We start from the raw sequence: 16,217 nt of genomic DNA, 5'->3' as shown, positions 1-16,217 counted from the left end.
ATTGGAAAGAGCGTATCGTGAAGTTGTGCAGGAGACTTTCATTTTAGGGGAATAATACCTTTTTATTGTTATCTTGCAAATACTGTCATGGCATCCACTTAACCCATAAGGCCCATGTTAAATTTCTAAAAGTTTAAATTCACATAGGGAAAACCCCCGTGGTCCGATTTGTTCCATTTCAGATTTATACCTTCCCGTGGTTGGGTACTATAACTGTGCTAAATTTCATGCAGATCGCTTCAGCCGTTCATGAGGAGTATTTGTAAAACTAAAGCAGGAGTGTAGTATAAGAGCTTCGCTCGCTTCGCTTCGCTCCGTTCAAAAAGGTAAACAAAAGTTGTAACATGTGTTTACAAATAAATCATCTAAACTAGCACATTGCAAAATAGAGAACAAAAGGGAAGAACAATCGGATTGATACCGTTGAGCATTATTTGCTACAAAATGTATAACCAATAAGGATTATGCACCATTGGCTTTTGATGTTACAAGTAGACATTTTTCATTTACGTGAACCAGACGTACAATTTACTTTGAATACTGCACATAGGGATTCCAAATTATGTGAACCAAATATATCATTGACTTTGGATAGGTACTGCAAGTAGACATTCCATTAACTTGAACCAGACGTGCCATTGACTTTAGATACTGCAAGTAGACATGTAATTTATGAGAACCAGATGAACCATCGACTTTAAATACTGCAAGTAGACATTTCATTTGCGTGAACCAAATGTGCCATTGACATTAGATACTTCAAGTAGACATTTAATTTATTAGAACCGGATAGACCATTGACTTCGGATACTGTAAGAAGACATCAACTTTACATATAACACATTTGGGTTCTGCAAGTAGACATTGAGTCGTTATCTAGCAGTCGATGAGGAAGGACCTCGTTATCAGTTAACCCACTCGCTCGCCCGGTCCTGCGTGCCTCGCTGCTTACCATTATACAGTACCTTTAGTACGGTAACATTCAACATTTGTAATAACGTATTTGGGACATGACGGAGTGTTGTAAGTGCAACGTTGAGTGCAACGAGAACTCGTCCGACGTAATATCGTGCGTGGAGTGCAGTGACGTGATGCACGTGCAGTGTGCGGGACCTGACCTGAAGAGGAAGACCCGTAACCGTCCGTTCAAGTGTGGCAAGTTTAATAAGGAGACAGCATCAATGTCAAGTGTAAGTGATACCGAAGATTCTACTGTCCTCAAAGCAATTAACAGCTTACACGCCAAGTTTAGTGACACCCTTGATCAGAAACTTTCTGGTTTAGAAGGGAAAATTAATGACTCGATTTGTGAAAAACTTGACGTAATCAATGAACGAATAAATACATGGCAAGAAACAATTACGTCATCGTTAAGTGGCCTAAAATCAGAAAACATCTTATTGAAACAAGAATGTGTGGATCTCAAATCACGTTGCGACGACCTGTCTAAACAAGTAGACTCAGTGACGGAGCAGCTACAAGACTTACAGCAGTACAGCCGGATTGACAACCTGGAGGTCGTAGGGGTGCCTTTAACCAAGAATGAAGACGTGTATGCCGTTCTAAAGGCAGTTGCTAACACCATCGGTACGCCCTGGAAGTATGAAGACATTTCAATAGCGCATCGGGTGCCTTCAACCCGCCAGAAACATCCTAATATCATCGTAAAGTTCACCCGCAGAACTTCCAGGATGACGTGGCTACTTGCGGCTAAAGAAATCGACCTAACCGCTAAAATGGTGCATCCGAGCTTTCCTGATACACCAATATTTATCAACGAACATCTCACAGGCCATGCCAAAGAAACTCTAAACTGCGCCAAAAAGCTCGTCAAGGAGAAGAAACTAGCGTATGCATGGGTCAAAGAAGGCAAGATCCTGGTGAGGAAGACGGCAGATGGGAAACCAGCACGTGTGAGGAGCCCCGAGGACGTCAAGGTGATAGCGGCTCAACCAGCGGCTCAGTCTACGGCTCAACCAACGGCTCAACCAACGGCCCAGCGACAGCTCAGCGGAGGTGTCAATCAGCGCGGCAACAGCGGCTCCAACACGGACAATGCTTCATCGTAATCATTATGCAGTTAATGGGTTGAATAATGCACTCAGCCTATAAGATACATAGGTATTTTTAATTTGCTCTTTAGATTTTTATAATGTGTTTCATGGTTAGGTAAATTATTTTAAATTAACAAATATCATTCTTTCATGAGCTGTCAAGTAACTTGATGTCATATTTTAATAAGCTAAAGTAAAAATATTTGACCATAAATTGCAAACTTTTTCCCATTAAGAGTAATAACGTTCATTATATGATAAAATAATATTTGAAGCACCATAATTTGCTGAAACAGGATATTTCCTATCAGTTTTAATAATACTACTTTAAACCAGACTAGACCTTTATAATACTATATATATGATAATAATTTAATATCACCAATCATCTTAAACATAAATCAAAAATTCACGTTCTATTGTCATAAAAAAGTTACTATGTTCAAGATGTATTATTTTTTGTGAAAATGTACTTTATTTTTATTGTGTTGGTTATCCATAATTGAAGTGAAACACATTAATGTTTCAATTATTATAATGTTTCAATTATTATAATGTTGTTAGTTTATAAGTCATGTTAATTTTGCAAAAGTAATTAAATTTTCCTCATCACATTAATCAGTAAAATTATTTATCTTTAATTTATTATAACAAAGATGTATGAACCGTTACGTATAAGAGTAAAAAATTTTTATGAACCTTTTTATTATAACACACTTTCTGGTACAAATGACAAGGTTTTCTCACAGGTTATCTAGTTTTAATTATTGTTCATTCTTATTAACTGTAGGCTTATGTAAAATTACAAGTGTTATTGATTTTTTATGATTCGCAATGAGGGAAATATTATTGTTTTAGTTCTCATTATGATTCATCTTTAGTACAGAATTTGTTATTGTAGCGGCTGCAGGATCCGCACAGTGGGTTGTTTTTGTTTGTTTTGTTTTTCTCGGAAAATAATAAATCTCATACTTTTTTTTTCCTACAATTCGCATACAATTATTTTACTTTTACTTCATGGACGATATTAATGTCTTTAGCGACAGCTACAGGCACATTGAGTGTACAACAATAGAATACTTAAATGACATAGGATTAGCTTTTAGCAAAGATAAAAGCTTTTTAAACATTTTCTACATGAATATTCGAAGTTACAATAAAAACTTTGAGTTACTTCTTATCTTGCTTCAATCGGTAGTTTTAAAGTTTGATATTATTGCGCTGGGGGAAACGTGGTATGGGGGTGTTGGGGAGGGGATGCATTTAGAGGGGTATAAAATGTTTCGCACTACTAAAGGGAAAAATCAAAATGATGGGGTTTTGATGTATGTGAGTGAGAGAGTGAATGTGTGTGAATGTAATGAACTGGAGCTGGGCGACGTGTACGGGTTGACCTTAGACTTTGTTTATCAAGATAAGCGGTGTAATCTGCTATCTGTGTACAGGACTCACGACAGTGACTTGGACAATTTTACTTACGCTCTCGAAAAATACTACGAAAACAAAAACAATCAAAAAACCTATTTTTTAATAGGTGACATCAATGCGAATCTGCTGGAAACTGACAACAAGACAGAGCGTTATTTGGATGTCTTGTATGAATATGGTTTTATGAATGGTATAAATGTACCGACTAGAGAGGTAGGCGATAGTAAGACATCCATTGACCATATTTTTATAAGTCACCACGACTTTACTGCACTACGAACTGCTGTTGCGAAGACTGAGATAACTGACCATTACAGTGTTTGTCTACAGATTAACTTCTCCAACAAAACAGAACATACATTACAGGAACTTCACACCTACATAGACAAAACGGAACTGAGTACACACATAAAAGAATGCGACTGGACAGACATTGTACAGGCAAATGACACAAATACATGTTCAAATATCATGATTTCAAAAATTCAAGATCTTGTTAGCATGTCAACAAAAACTATTAAAAAACCAAACTCTAAACTCAGGAAATTAAAGCCATGGATCACACATGACCTGGTTATTAAAATTAGAGAAAGAGATAAACTTAGTAAACAGATTAAAAAACAACCTTTTAATACAGTTTTGATTGATAATTTCAAAAGATTAAAAAATGAACTAAATAAAAATATTAGGGAAACCAAAAATAAATATTATAGGGAAAAAATTTTGGGGTATAAAGATAATCCGAAAAAGTTTTGGGGGGTTTTAAATGAATTGGCGGGTAGAAGCACTAAACATGACATTTTCCCACTTTCTCAATTCACATTAAACAAACCATACGCAAAAACTGACGACGATATGAGACCGCTGGTGGCCAACGAATTCAACGCCTATTTTACCCAAGTTGGTTCAAACATGGCAGCTAGAATTGATTCGAGTGGTCCACCTGTGGTACACGACTCTGACTATGCTGTTGACTCTGTCCTCGCACTGCACACTGTTACTGAACATGAACTGTACGGCTACGTCACCAGACTGAGAGGAGGCTCAGCTCCAGGGTATGATTGTGTATCAGCTGATTTACTCAAGGACAACTGGGATTCAATAAAACAGCCACTTTTACACATCACTAACATGAGTATCCGGAGGGGAGTTTACCCCGACGCCTACAAAATCGCTAAGGTTGTTCCTCTATTCAAGTCAGGAGACTGCTCTAAGACTTCGAACTTTAGGCCGATCTCATTGCTGAGTGTATTTACCAAGGTTTTGGAAAAAATAATTAAAGACCAGTTAACTAATTACCTTAATCATTATAACATTTTAACTTCACGTCAATTTGGATTTAGGAAATCGAAGAATATCTCTGACGCCTTGTTTGAAGTTAACAAAGATATTAATTTAGCTGTCAATAAAGGAAACAAGGTCGTGCTGGTATTTTTTGATTTAGCTAAAGCCTTCGACTCTGTCGACAGATCAATACTATTAAAGAAAATGGAGTTAATTGGAATAAAAAACGTTTCATTAGCATGGTTTAAATCATATTTTTTAGATAGAAAACAATTTGTAGTCATAAATGGAGTTCAGAGCAATTTAGCTGAAGTAGACTATGGTGTAGTTCAAGGAAGTACCCTTGGTCCTTTATTATTTCTAATATATATAAATAATCTAGTTAAAATCGACATTGAAGGGAAGTTTTATCTCTTCGCAGATGACACTCTAGTATTATTTGAAGGTAAAGACTGGGAAACAGTTTTCAACCTCGCAGAAAGAGGTATTTAAAAAATTAAAAAATGGTTTGATCAAAATGTTTTGACACTCAATGTAGATAAAACTAAATTCATGCCAATCGCTTTTAGTCATCGTGGTGACACACTCATCAATGAGTTAAAAATTCATCCTTGTCCAAATTTTGATCCGGCTTGTGACTGTCCAGTGATAGATAGAGTGCAAAAATATAAATACCTTGGCGTAATTATTGATTATAAACTTTCATGGGCAGATCACGTATCATATCTAAATAATAAACTAAGAAAATATATCTATGCTTTTAACCAGTTACAGCAGATTTTGGAGTTTGAAGAAATCAGAATTGCATATTTTGCTTACGTGCAGTCCCTACTTGACGGAGGAATAATAGCCTGGGGCTGTGCATATGGTTATATTTTAAAGCCATTAATTATCACCCAAAAAGCGATAATAAAAGCAGCCTTAGGCAGGAATCGGCGCTACCCTTCGGATGCTCTCTTCAATGAAATGAACGTTCTTGACATCAGACAATTGTTTATTCGAACCATGACTATTTACATATTCAAACACTCGAATGACATTTTTGAAAGAGTAACACACGAATACAGAACCAGACATGCACTAGGTGGAGGAATTTATTTGCCGAGACTAAATAGAACTTACTATACAACAAATTGCTACTATGTTGCTCACACTATCTACAACAATCTGCCCTACAACTTACGCGAAAACTATTTTGGACCACTGGTCAAATACAAAAAACAAATTACCCTATGGCTACAAAGCATTGGGAGATCAACTGCTCAAAATTTACTGATCTCAACCTACAGACAATGAACAACCTACAGGCAACAAATTTACACTCACATCAGCTGATAGAGTGAAAGAACGATTGTATGCTAGCACAGTGCGGCCTTGGCTCCGCCCCAGTGGCTCTGGAGTTTCCCATGTTAACCTTATGAGAAATGAAATTATTGAATCTTAACAGCTGTTTCAATTAAACAAGTTGGTTCTGTTCTGTGATGTTCAATAGCATTAAAGTTACAAAAATTACCAACAGGGTGCAGCACTATTATTTATTTTACATTTATGACAACAGCTAATTTGCAACCAAAAGGTGAGTGAGCGTAGCGAACGAACTTCAACCTGGAGGCGAGTTAGCGTAGCGAACGAGCTAACCTGAAGGCAAGTGAGCGCAGCGAACGAGCTCCAACCTAAAGGTGAGTGAGCGTAGCGAACGAGCTCCAACCTAAAGGTGAGTGAGCGTAGCGAACGAGCTCAAATCCTAAAGGTGAGTGAGCGTAGCGAACGAGCTCCAACCTAAAGGTGAGTGAGCGTAGCGAACAAACTTCAACCAGGACGTGATTGAGCCATGCGAACGAGATAATCTTGAAAATTAAGAAGTTAAACGGGGCAAAGCCCGCGGGTTACAGCTAGTAATAACATAAAATCCTACTTCCTACTAATATCATAGACTAACCAACGTATGTTTTATCTATGCTAATATTATAAATGAGAAAGTTTGGATGTTTGTGACAAGTGAACGCGAAAAATACTGATCGGATTGGGCTGAAATTTGGCATGATGATAGCTCACATTCCCGATTAACATATAGGCATATTCTTATTTCAAAAATCCTTTCGGGCTCCGCCCCAGTGGCTCTGGAGTTTCCCATGATAACCTTATGAGAAATGGAATTATTGAATCTTAACAGCTGTTTCAATTTTAACAAGTTGGTTCTGTTCTATGATGTTCAATGGCATTAAAGTTACAAGGATTACCAACAGGGTGCAGCACTATTATTTCTTTTACATTCATGACAACAGCTAATTTGCAACCAAAAGGTGAGTGAGAGTAGCGAACGAACTTCAACCTGGAGGCGAGTTAGCGTAGCGAACGAGCTAACCTGAAGGCAAGTTAGTGCAGCGAACGAGCTCCAACCTAAAGGTGAGTGAGCGTAGCGAACAAACTTCAACCAGGACGTGATTGAGCCATGCGAACGAGATAATCTTGAAAATTAAGAAGTTAAACGGGACAAAGCACGCGGGTTACAGCTATTTGAATATAAATATATCTTCTCTAGCTGCATTACGTCTAAGTACTGAAACAGTGGTGCAGCTGAGTCAAATTTCTTTACACCACAAATAGTTTTTAATGTAAGTTTTTGCATTATTACAATTGGTTTAAGTATTGTTGAAAACGTCCCTCCCCAATGAATTAAACCATACTTAAGAGTAGATTCGAACCAGGATAAATATAGCGTTCTAAGAAGTTTAGGAGTAATAAACTGTCTCAAATGAAAGAAATTATAGTTAATTTTTCTACGTTTTTTACATAGTTGATTAACATGTGTATGCCATTTTAAATCTGAATCTATATGAAGGCCAAGATACTTGACCGAATCAACAAAATTAATTTTTGTACAGCAACAATCACGAAAACAAGTAACTAAATGACAACGTAGATCGATCTCTTCTTTCAACGACTCTGTCAAATGAGGTTTGTAAGTAAATATCATTGCATTAGATTTAGAAGTATTGACGATTAATTTGTTTCTTATCACCCAATTTGATATTACGTCCAAATCATTATTAATTTTCATCCTCAGTAAATCATAATTGTTAGCACTGCATACTAAAGATGTATCATCAGCAAAAGCATATATCTTCGATTTAAAATCCATTGATAACATGTCATTAATATAAATTGTGAATAAAATTGGTCCAAGCACTCCCCCTTAAGGGACGCCAAGCCTTTGAGAACATACATCTGAGTAAACGTTTTTTATTTTAACCATCCGTTTTCTTTCATTTAAAAAAGTCTCAAACCACTTAAAACTATTTCCCTGAATTCCATATAACTTTAGTTTATGTAATAATATGTCTTGATTAACTAAGTGAAATGCCTGAGTAAAGTCAAGATAAACTCCTATTGTTGGTTTACGCTCATCAACATGATTAACTATCTCGCTTATGTCTTTCAACTGCTAGGTCAGTATTTTTACCTTTCATGAACCCAAATTGATTATTTGAAAATAAATTGTTATCTGAAAAATATTTAACTAATTGGCTTTTCACACAAGTTTCTAACAGCTTAGCAAAGGTATTTAAAAGTGAAATCGGTCGGTAATTATTCATTTGCAATGGATCAGCTGCCTTATATACTGGAACAATGAGTGCTGTTTTTAGACTAGAAGGAAAGTAACCTAGCTTTATACATAAATTAAAAATGTGACGTAATATTGGGACAAAAATCTTAACATTTTCTTTTATAGTATTTATGGAAATACCATCAAAGCCAACAGACTGTTTATTTGGTTTGCTTAAGATTAAACTTTCTAATTCTACCTCAGTAATTTCAGATAAACGTAACCTTGAGCTGCACGCTAGACCGATATCCGGCATGGCGGGGAATCCCGGCCCATACAATTCTCTAATCAGCTTATCCGGCATACCAGTAAAATAGTTATTGAATGAGTCAACAACTATTTTTTCATTACCCTCAACCTGTACAATTTTATTTTCTATATTAATAGATGTTAGTTCATTTTTTGACTTTCTCATAATAGATTTGAATATATTCCAATAAGACTTTGATGCAGCCCTTTACTGCTTCAATTTTTACTATTAATTTTTACTATTTTTACTATGCCTATTTTTACTGTTAATAGGCCTTAAAAAACTTGATTGCTCAATACATTTATTATAAATATCGTAAAAAACTGTTAGAGATTTATCAACATCCTCACAATCAAACACTGGCATCCAGCTCACTTCAGCCAACCTTCTTTTTAAAATTGAATGATCTACAGCCTTAACTCCTCTTTCAAAGCACTATCACAACTTGTTACGCAATTTACATTAACTCCAGCATGATCAGTAAAGTCATAGTTTTCTAAATTACTATGAAAAATTAAATTAGTCTTACTTCTGATGAATACATGGTCTAAACACTTTACCCAATTTTCTCTCCCCCAAGTTGGCTCATTTATAAACGACTCAAAACCAAATGAGTTCATTATACTTAAATAATCAATAACACTGTTATTTTGTTCTAAAATGCATAAATTTATATCTCCTAACATAATAGCTGTGTTTTTACAATTACTCAAAATACGTTGCAAATCATTGCGGAAAAAATAAAAATCATATTTATAGTTTCTATACAAAGCTATTAAGTCAATTTCAAAAGGTTTATCATTTATGGTAAAAACTAATGTCAGTTTAATTAATTCAACTTCACGTGACTGAAAGCGTTCATAATTTAAAGTTAAATGATTAGAAATATAAATTACCACTCCACCAGTCTATGTGTATAAGTTGAGACACGTTTGTAGAAAACACTAAAAAGGCAATCTTCTAAACAATTTTAAAATATTTACAACTTTAATTATATAGAAATGTTCATAACACAGTAAGTAATTCCATTAGTTGCATAAGCTTTTACGTGAGTCTTTTTAATTAATTGAAAATTAAGTCTGTAATAACTCTTAAAATAGCTCCTGTAATACCGGTACTTGATAATTGCTTGATTTCTAGCAACGAGTACACAAGTTAAAAATTCAACAATGCATTAACATAACAAGCTCTCTTTCACGCTGCAAGACTAGTAAACGGCAGAAGTAAGGCAGAACGGCAGAACTGCGGTATTGGTTTACCATACACGCCTGCAACGATGCGCTGCAAACCGCGCGACGAGTAGCTAAATGAACCGTAGAGTAAGTGAGCCTTATAATATTTGTAGAGGGTTCACTTACTCTACAGATCATTGTGCCAATGAACTGTAGAGTAAGTGAGCCATCTTCTATTTGTGTAATAGTTATCATGAAATAGGCTCGTATAGTATACGAGCCTACTCCTGTAATTTATTTAAATTCAGTATTTTGGCTCGTATACTATACGAGCTTATTCCTGAATTATTCAAGAATTCATACGCTTGGCTCATAGGCACTATGATCTGTAGAGTAAGTGAACCCTCTTAATTTATTTGATATTTTTGATCGGCTCGTATAGTATACGAGCCTGTAGTGCAAGTGAACCTTCAATATTATTTACGAAGCTCGTATAGACTATGATTTGTAGAGTAAGTGAGCCATGTGTTTTAAGAATTACATATTTGGAGGCTCATTGTGTCAATGATTCGTAGAGTAAGTGAACCCTAACCAGTGAACCTTCAATATTATTTAAAAAGCTCGTATAGTCTATGATCTGTAGAGTAAGTGAGCTGTCCCCTACCATACACCACAGAACACAGAGAAATTATAAAAATTACTTCTCTGTGCCTACACTGTCGCTGTTCGAAATTGGAATGCGTGTAGACAGTCTAGTCAAGTACCGGGCGAGTTGAACAAATCAACAACTGGGCCTAGTAACTGGGCCGAATAAACTCGTCTGACATACTCGACCCGTGTAAACCAGGCTTCACGCTGGCGTGTAGCTTGTAAACTCGCCCCGTGTGAACGAGGCTTTAAAAGCTAATTCGTACCGTATTCTCTTCTACCATTTCGCCTTTCCATATAAACTTTAAACTTGCCAGCTGATATTTACTTAACGAAAGATTAAAGAAGTTAACCGGTCAAAATTGGGCAGTTAATTGTCTAACGACGGTTTAGTCTAAACTAGCGCTAACGGCGAGTGGTGAAATCCGATTTCGTCAGTTAAGAGCTAACTGCAGTTAGAGCAAGGCTTAACGGCGGTTTAAAAGTTTGGTGGAATCGGGAGATTCCGTAACCGTAGTTGTGTCTGTCTACTGTCTGTGTGTGTTCGTGTTGTGAATGGTATGGTAGGGAGGGAGGGGGATAGGGAAGATTAGGGAATAGGGAATATGTATAGGTTAGACGATCGTGAAGACAGCTATCGCCAGCTGTCGACCCTACATTTTTCCCCCTCCCACAACGATTTCCCCTCTTCGCCCTCTCGACCAATCAGATAACGCCTAGGTTTGAGCAGTACAGTCGATGCACAAAAAAAAGACCTCGCATTTGAATTTACCTTCTATGGATAATTAATAGTTTTCCGAACTAAAACTAATAACTGTGTATATGTAATATAGCACATATACGCACCAAAAAGTATAAATAAATCGAAACATATAAATTTTATCATATATATGTTCTCAGCATACAAGGAGTGTTTGGACGTACTTAAAACTATGTTGAAACAATATTCGACCAAATATTATTGTTTTAAATACATATTAAAGAATTATTAAAAACCATATATAATATATTTAAGTTAATTTCAGCCTGAAGTCCAGCTAACGAATTAGCACTCAGCGTACTAAGAAAGTTCGGACAAACATTTACCTATGTTGTGACGATATTCCCCAAAATTTTATCATTTTAAATTAAAGTATACACTTAAATGTACAACATATTAAAAAATCATTAAAATCTAAACATATATATTTAGGTTAATTTTAGCTTAAAGTCCAGCTAACGAATTAGCGCTCAGCGTACTAAGAATGTTCGGACGAACATATACCTATGTTGAGACGATATTCCCCAAAATTTTATCATTTTAAATTAAAGTATACACTGGAATGTACAACATATTAAAAAATCATTTAATTCTAAACATATTTATTTAGGTTAATTTTAGCCTAAAGTCTAGCTAACGAATTTGTTCTCAGCGTACTAAGAATGTTCGGACGAACACTTACCTATGTTGTGACGGTATTCCCCAAAATTTTATCATTTTAAATTAAAGTATACACTTGAATGTACAACATATTAAAAATTCATTCAATTCTAAACATATATATTTAGGTTAATTTTAGCCTAAAGTCTAGCTAACGAATTTGTTCTCAGCGTACTAAGAGTTTTCGGACGAACACTTACCTATGTTGTGACGGTATTCCCCAAAATTTTATCATTTTAAATTAAAGTATACACTTAAATGTACAACATATTAAAAAATCATTCAATTCTAAACATATATATTTAGGTTAATTTTAGCCTAAAGTCTAGCTAACGAACTTGTTCTCAGCGTACTAATAATGTTCGGACGAACATTTACCTATGTTGTGACGATATTCCCCAAAATTTTATCATTTTAAATTAAAGTATACACTTGGATGTACAACATATTAAAAAATCATTAAAATCTAGACATATATATTTAGGTTAATTTTAGCCTAAAGTCTAGCTAACGAACTTGTTCTCAGCGTACTAATAATGTTCGGACGAACATTTACCTATGTTGTGACGGTATTCCCCAAAATTTTATCATTTTAAATTAAAGTATACACTTGGATGTACAACATATTAAAAAATCATTAAAATCTAGACATATATATTTAGGTTAATTTTAGCTTAAAGTCCAGCTAACGAATTAGCGCTCAGCGTACTAAGAATGTTCGGACAAACATTTACCTATGTTGTGACGATATTCCCCAAAATTTTATCATTTTAAATTAAAGTATACACTTGAATGTACAACATATTAAAAAATCATTAAAATCTAAACATATATATTTAGGTTAATTTTAGCCTAAAGTCTAGCTAACAAACTTGTTCTCAGTGTCCTAATAATGTTCGGACAAAAATTTACCTATGTTGTGACGATATTCCCCAAACTTTTATCATTTTAAATTAAAATATACACTTAAATGTACAACATATTAAAAAATTATTAAAATCTAAACATATATATTTAGGTTAATTTTAGCTCAAAGTCCAGCTAACGAATTAGCGCTCAGCGTACTAAGAATGTTCGGACGAACATTTACCTATGTTGAGACGATATTCCCCAAAATTTTATCATTTTAAATTAAAGTATACACTTGAATGTACAACATATTAAAAATTCATTCAATTCTAAACATATATATTTAGGTTAATTTTAGCCTAAAGTCTAGCTAACGAATTTGTTCTCAGCGTCATAATAATGTTCGGACAAACATTTACCTATGTTGTGACGGTATTCCCCAAAATTTTATCATTTTAAATTAAAGTATACACTTAAATGTAGCACATATTAAAAAATCATTCAATTCTAAACATATATATTTAGGTTAATTTTAGCTTAAAATCCAGCTAACGAATTAGCGCTCAGCGTACTAAGAATGTTCGGACGAACATTTACCTATGTTGTGACGGTATTCCCCAAAATTTTATCATTTTAAATTAAAGTATACACTTAAATGTACAACATATTAAAAAATCATTCAATTCTAAACTTATATATTTAGGTTAATTTTAGCCTAAAGTCTAGCTAACGAACTTGTTCTCAGCGTACTAATAATGTTCGGACGAACATTTACCTATGTTGTGACGATATTCCCCAAAATTTTATCATTTTAAATTAAAGTATACACTTGAATGTACAACATATTAAAAAATCATTAAAATCTAGACATATATATTTAGGTTAATTTTAGCCTAAAGTCTAGCTAACGAACTTGTTCTCAGCGTACTAATAATGTTCGGACGAACATTTACCTATGTTGTGACGGTATTCCCCAAAATTTTATCATTTTAAATTAAAGTATACACTTGGATGTACAACATATTAAAAAATCATTAAAATCTAGACATATATATTTAGGTTAATTTTAGCTTAAAGTCCAGCTAACGAATTAGCGCTCAGCGTACTAAGAATGTTCGGACAAACATTTACCAATGTTGTGACGATATTCCCCAAAATTTTATCATTTTAAATTAAAGTATACACTTGAATGTACAACATATTAAAAAATCATTAAAATCTAAACATATATATTTAGGTTAATTTTAGCCTAAAGTCTAGCTAACGAACTTGTTCTCAGTGTCCTAATAATGTTCGGACAAAAATTTACCTATGTTGTGACGATATTCACCAAACTTTTATCATTTTAAATTAAAGTATACACTTGGATGTACAACATATTAAAAAATCATTCAATTCTAAACATATATATTTAGGTTAATTTTAGCCTAAAGTCTAGCTAACGAACTTGTTAGCTGGATTTTAAGCTAAAATTAACCTAAATATATATGTTTAGAATTGAATGATTTTTTAATATGTGCTACATTTAAGTGTATACTTTAATTTAAAATGATAAAATTTTGGGGAATACCGTCACAACATAGGTAAATGTTTGTCCGAACATTATTATGACGCTGAGAACAAATTCGTTAGCTAGACTTTAGGCTAAAATTAACCTAAATATATATGTTTAGAATTGAATGATTTTTTAATATGTGCTACATTTAAGTGTATACTTTAATTTAAAATGATAAAATTTTGGGGAATACCGTCACAGCATAGGTAAATGTTTGTCCGAACATTATTAGGACGCTGAGAACAAATTCGTTAGCTAGACTTTAGGCTAAAATTAACCTAAATATATATGTTTAGAATTGAATGATTTTTTAATATGTTGTATATCTGAGTGTATTCTTTAATTTAAAATGATAAAATTTTGGGGAATATCGTCACAACATAGGTAAATGTTTGTCCGAACATTATTAGGACGCTGAGAACAAATTCGTTAGCTAAACTTTAGGCTAAAATTAACCTAAATATATATGTTTAGAATTGAATGATTTTTTAATATGTTGTACATCCAAGTGTATACTTTAATTTAAAATGATAAAATTTTGGGGAATACCGTCACAACATAGGTAAATGTTCGTCCGAACATTATTAGGACGCTGAGAACAAATTCGTTAGCTAGACTTTAGGCTAAAATTAACCTAAATATATATGTTTAGAATTGAATGATTTTTTAATATGTTGTACATCCAAGTGTATACTTTAATTTAAAATGATAAAATGTTGGGGAATATCGTCACAACATAGGTAAATGTTTGTCCGAACATTATTAGGACGCTGAGAACAAATTCGTTAGCTAGATTTTAGGCTAAAATTAACCTAAATATATATGTTTAGAATTGAATGATTTTTTAATATGTTGTACATCCAAGTGTATTCTTTAATTTAAAATGATAAAATGTTGGGGAATATCGTCTTAACATAGGTAAATGTTCGCCCGAACATTCTTAGTACGCTGAGCGCTAATTCGTTAGCTGGACTTTAAGCTAAAATTAACCTAAATATATATGTTTAGAATTGAATGATTTTTTAATATGTGCTACATTTAAGTGTATACTTTAATTTAAAATGATAAATTTTTGGGAATATCGTCTTAACATAGGTAAATGTTCGTCCGAACATTCTTAGTACGCTGAGCGCTAATTCGTTAGCTGGACTTTAAGCTAAAATTAACCTAAATATATATGTTTAGATTTTAATGATTTTTTAATATGTGCTACATTTAAGTGTATACTTTAATTTAAAATGATAAAATTTTGGGGAATACCGTCACAACATAGGTAAATGTTTGTCCGAACATTATTAGGACGCTGAGAACAAATTCGTTAGCTAGACTTTAGGCTAAAATTAACCTAAATATATATGTTTAGAATTGAATGATTTTTTAATATGTTGTATATCTGAGTGTATACTTTAATTTAAAATGATAAAATTTTGGGGAATATCGTCACAACATAGGTAAATGTTTGTCCGAACATTATTAGGACGCTGAGAACAAATTCGTTAGCTAGACTTTAGGCTAAAATTAACCTAAATATATATGTTTAGAATTGAATGATTTTTTAATATGTTGTACATCCAAGTGTATACTTTAATTTAACATGATAAAATTTTGGGGAATACCGTCACAACATAGGTAAATGTTCGTCCGAACATTATTAGGACGCTGAGAACAAATTCGTTAGCTAGACTTTAGGCTAAAATTAACCTAAATATATATGTTTAGAATTGAATGATTTTTTAATATGTTGTACATCCAAGTGTATACTTTAATTTAAAATGATAAAATGTTGGGGAATATCGTCACAACATAGGTAAATGTTTGTCCGAACATTATTAGGACGCTGAGAACAAATTCGTTAGCTAGACTTTAGGCTAAAATTAACCTAAATATATATGTTTAGAATTGAATGATTTTTTAATATGTTGTACATCCAAGTGTATACTTTAATTTAAA

The 16,217-nt window shown here is 33.6% G+C and overlaps 1 protein-coding gene across 1 annotated transcript; it reads left to right on the top strand.

The window, feature by feature from the left end:
• The first annotated feature begins 1,010 nt into the window (after positions 1-1,010).
• On the top strand, positions 1,011-2,069 carry LOC129000172 (uncharacterized). Its single transcript, XM_054427118.1, has one exon. The coding sequence runs from the start codon at positions 1,011-1,013 to the stop codon at positions 2,067-2,069; it is 1,059 nt and encodes a 352-aa protein (XP_054283093.1).
• Positions 2,070-16,217: the final 14,148 nt, after the last annotated feature.

Source organism: Macrosteles quadrilineatus, unplaced genomic scaffold (genome assembly GCF_028750875.1).
Source record: "Macrosteles quadrilineatus isolate MER2022 unplaced genomic scaffold, UCM_ALF_1.0 Scaffold_1__1_contigs__length_201487025, whole genome shotgun sequence".
Lineage (NCBI taxonomy): Eukaryota > Metazoa > Arthropoda > Insecta > Hemiptera > Cicadellidae > Macrosteles > Macrosteles quadrilineatus.
Note: the sequence above shows the minus strand (reverse complement) of the source record. Positions and strands in the feature narration are given on the sequence as shown.

Coding starts and splice junctions, on each gene's coding strand:
- LOC129000172 (XM_054427118.1), top strand. CDS start 1,011: ATGACGGAGTGTTGTAAGTGCAACGTTGAGTGCAACGAGAACTCGTCC.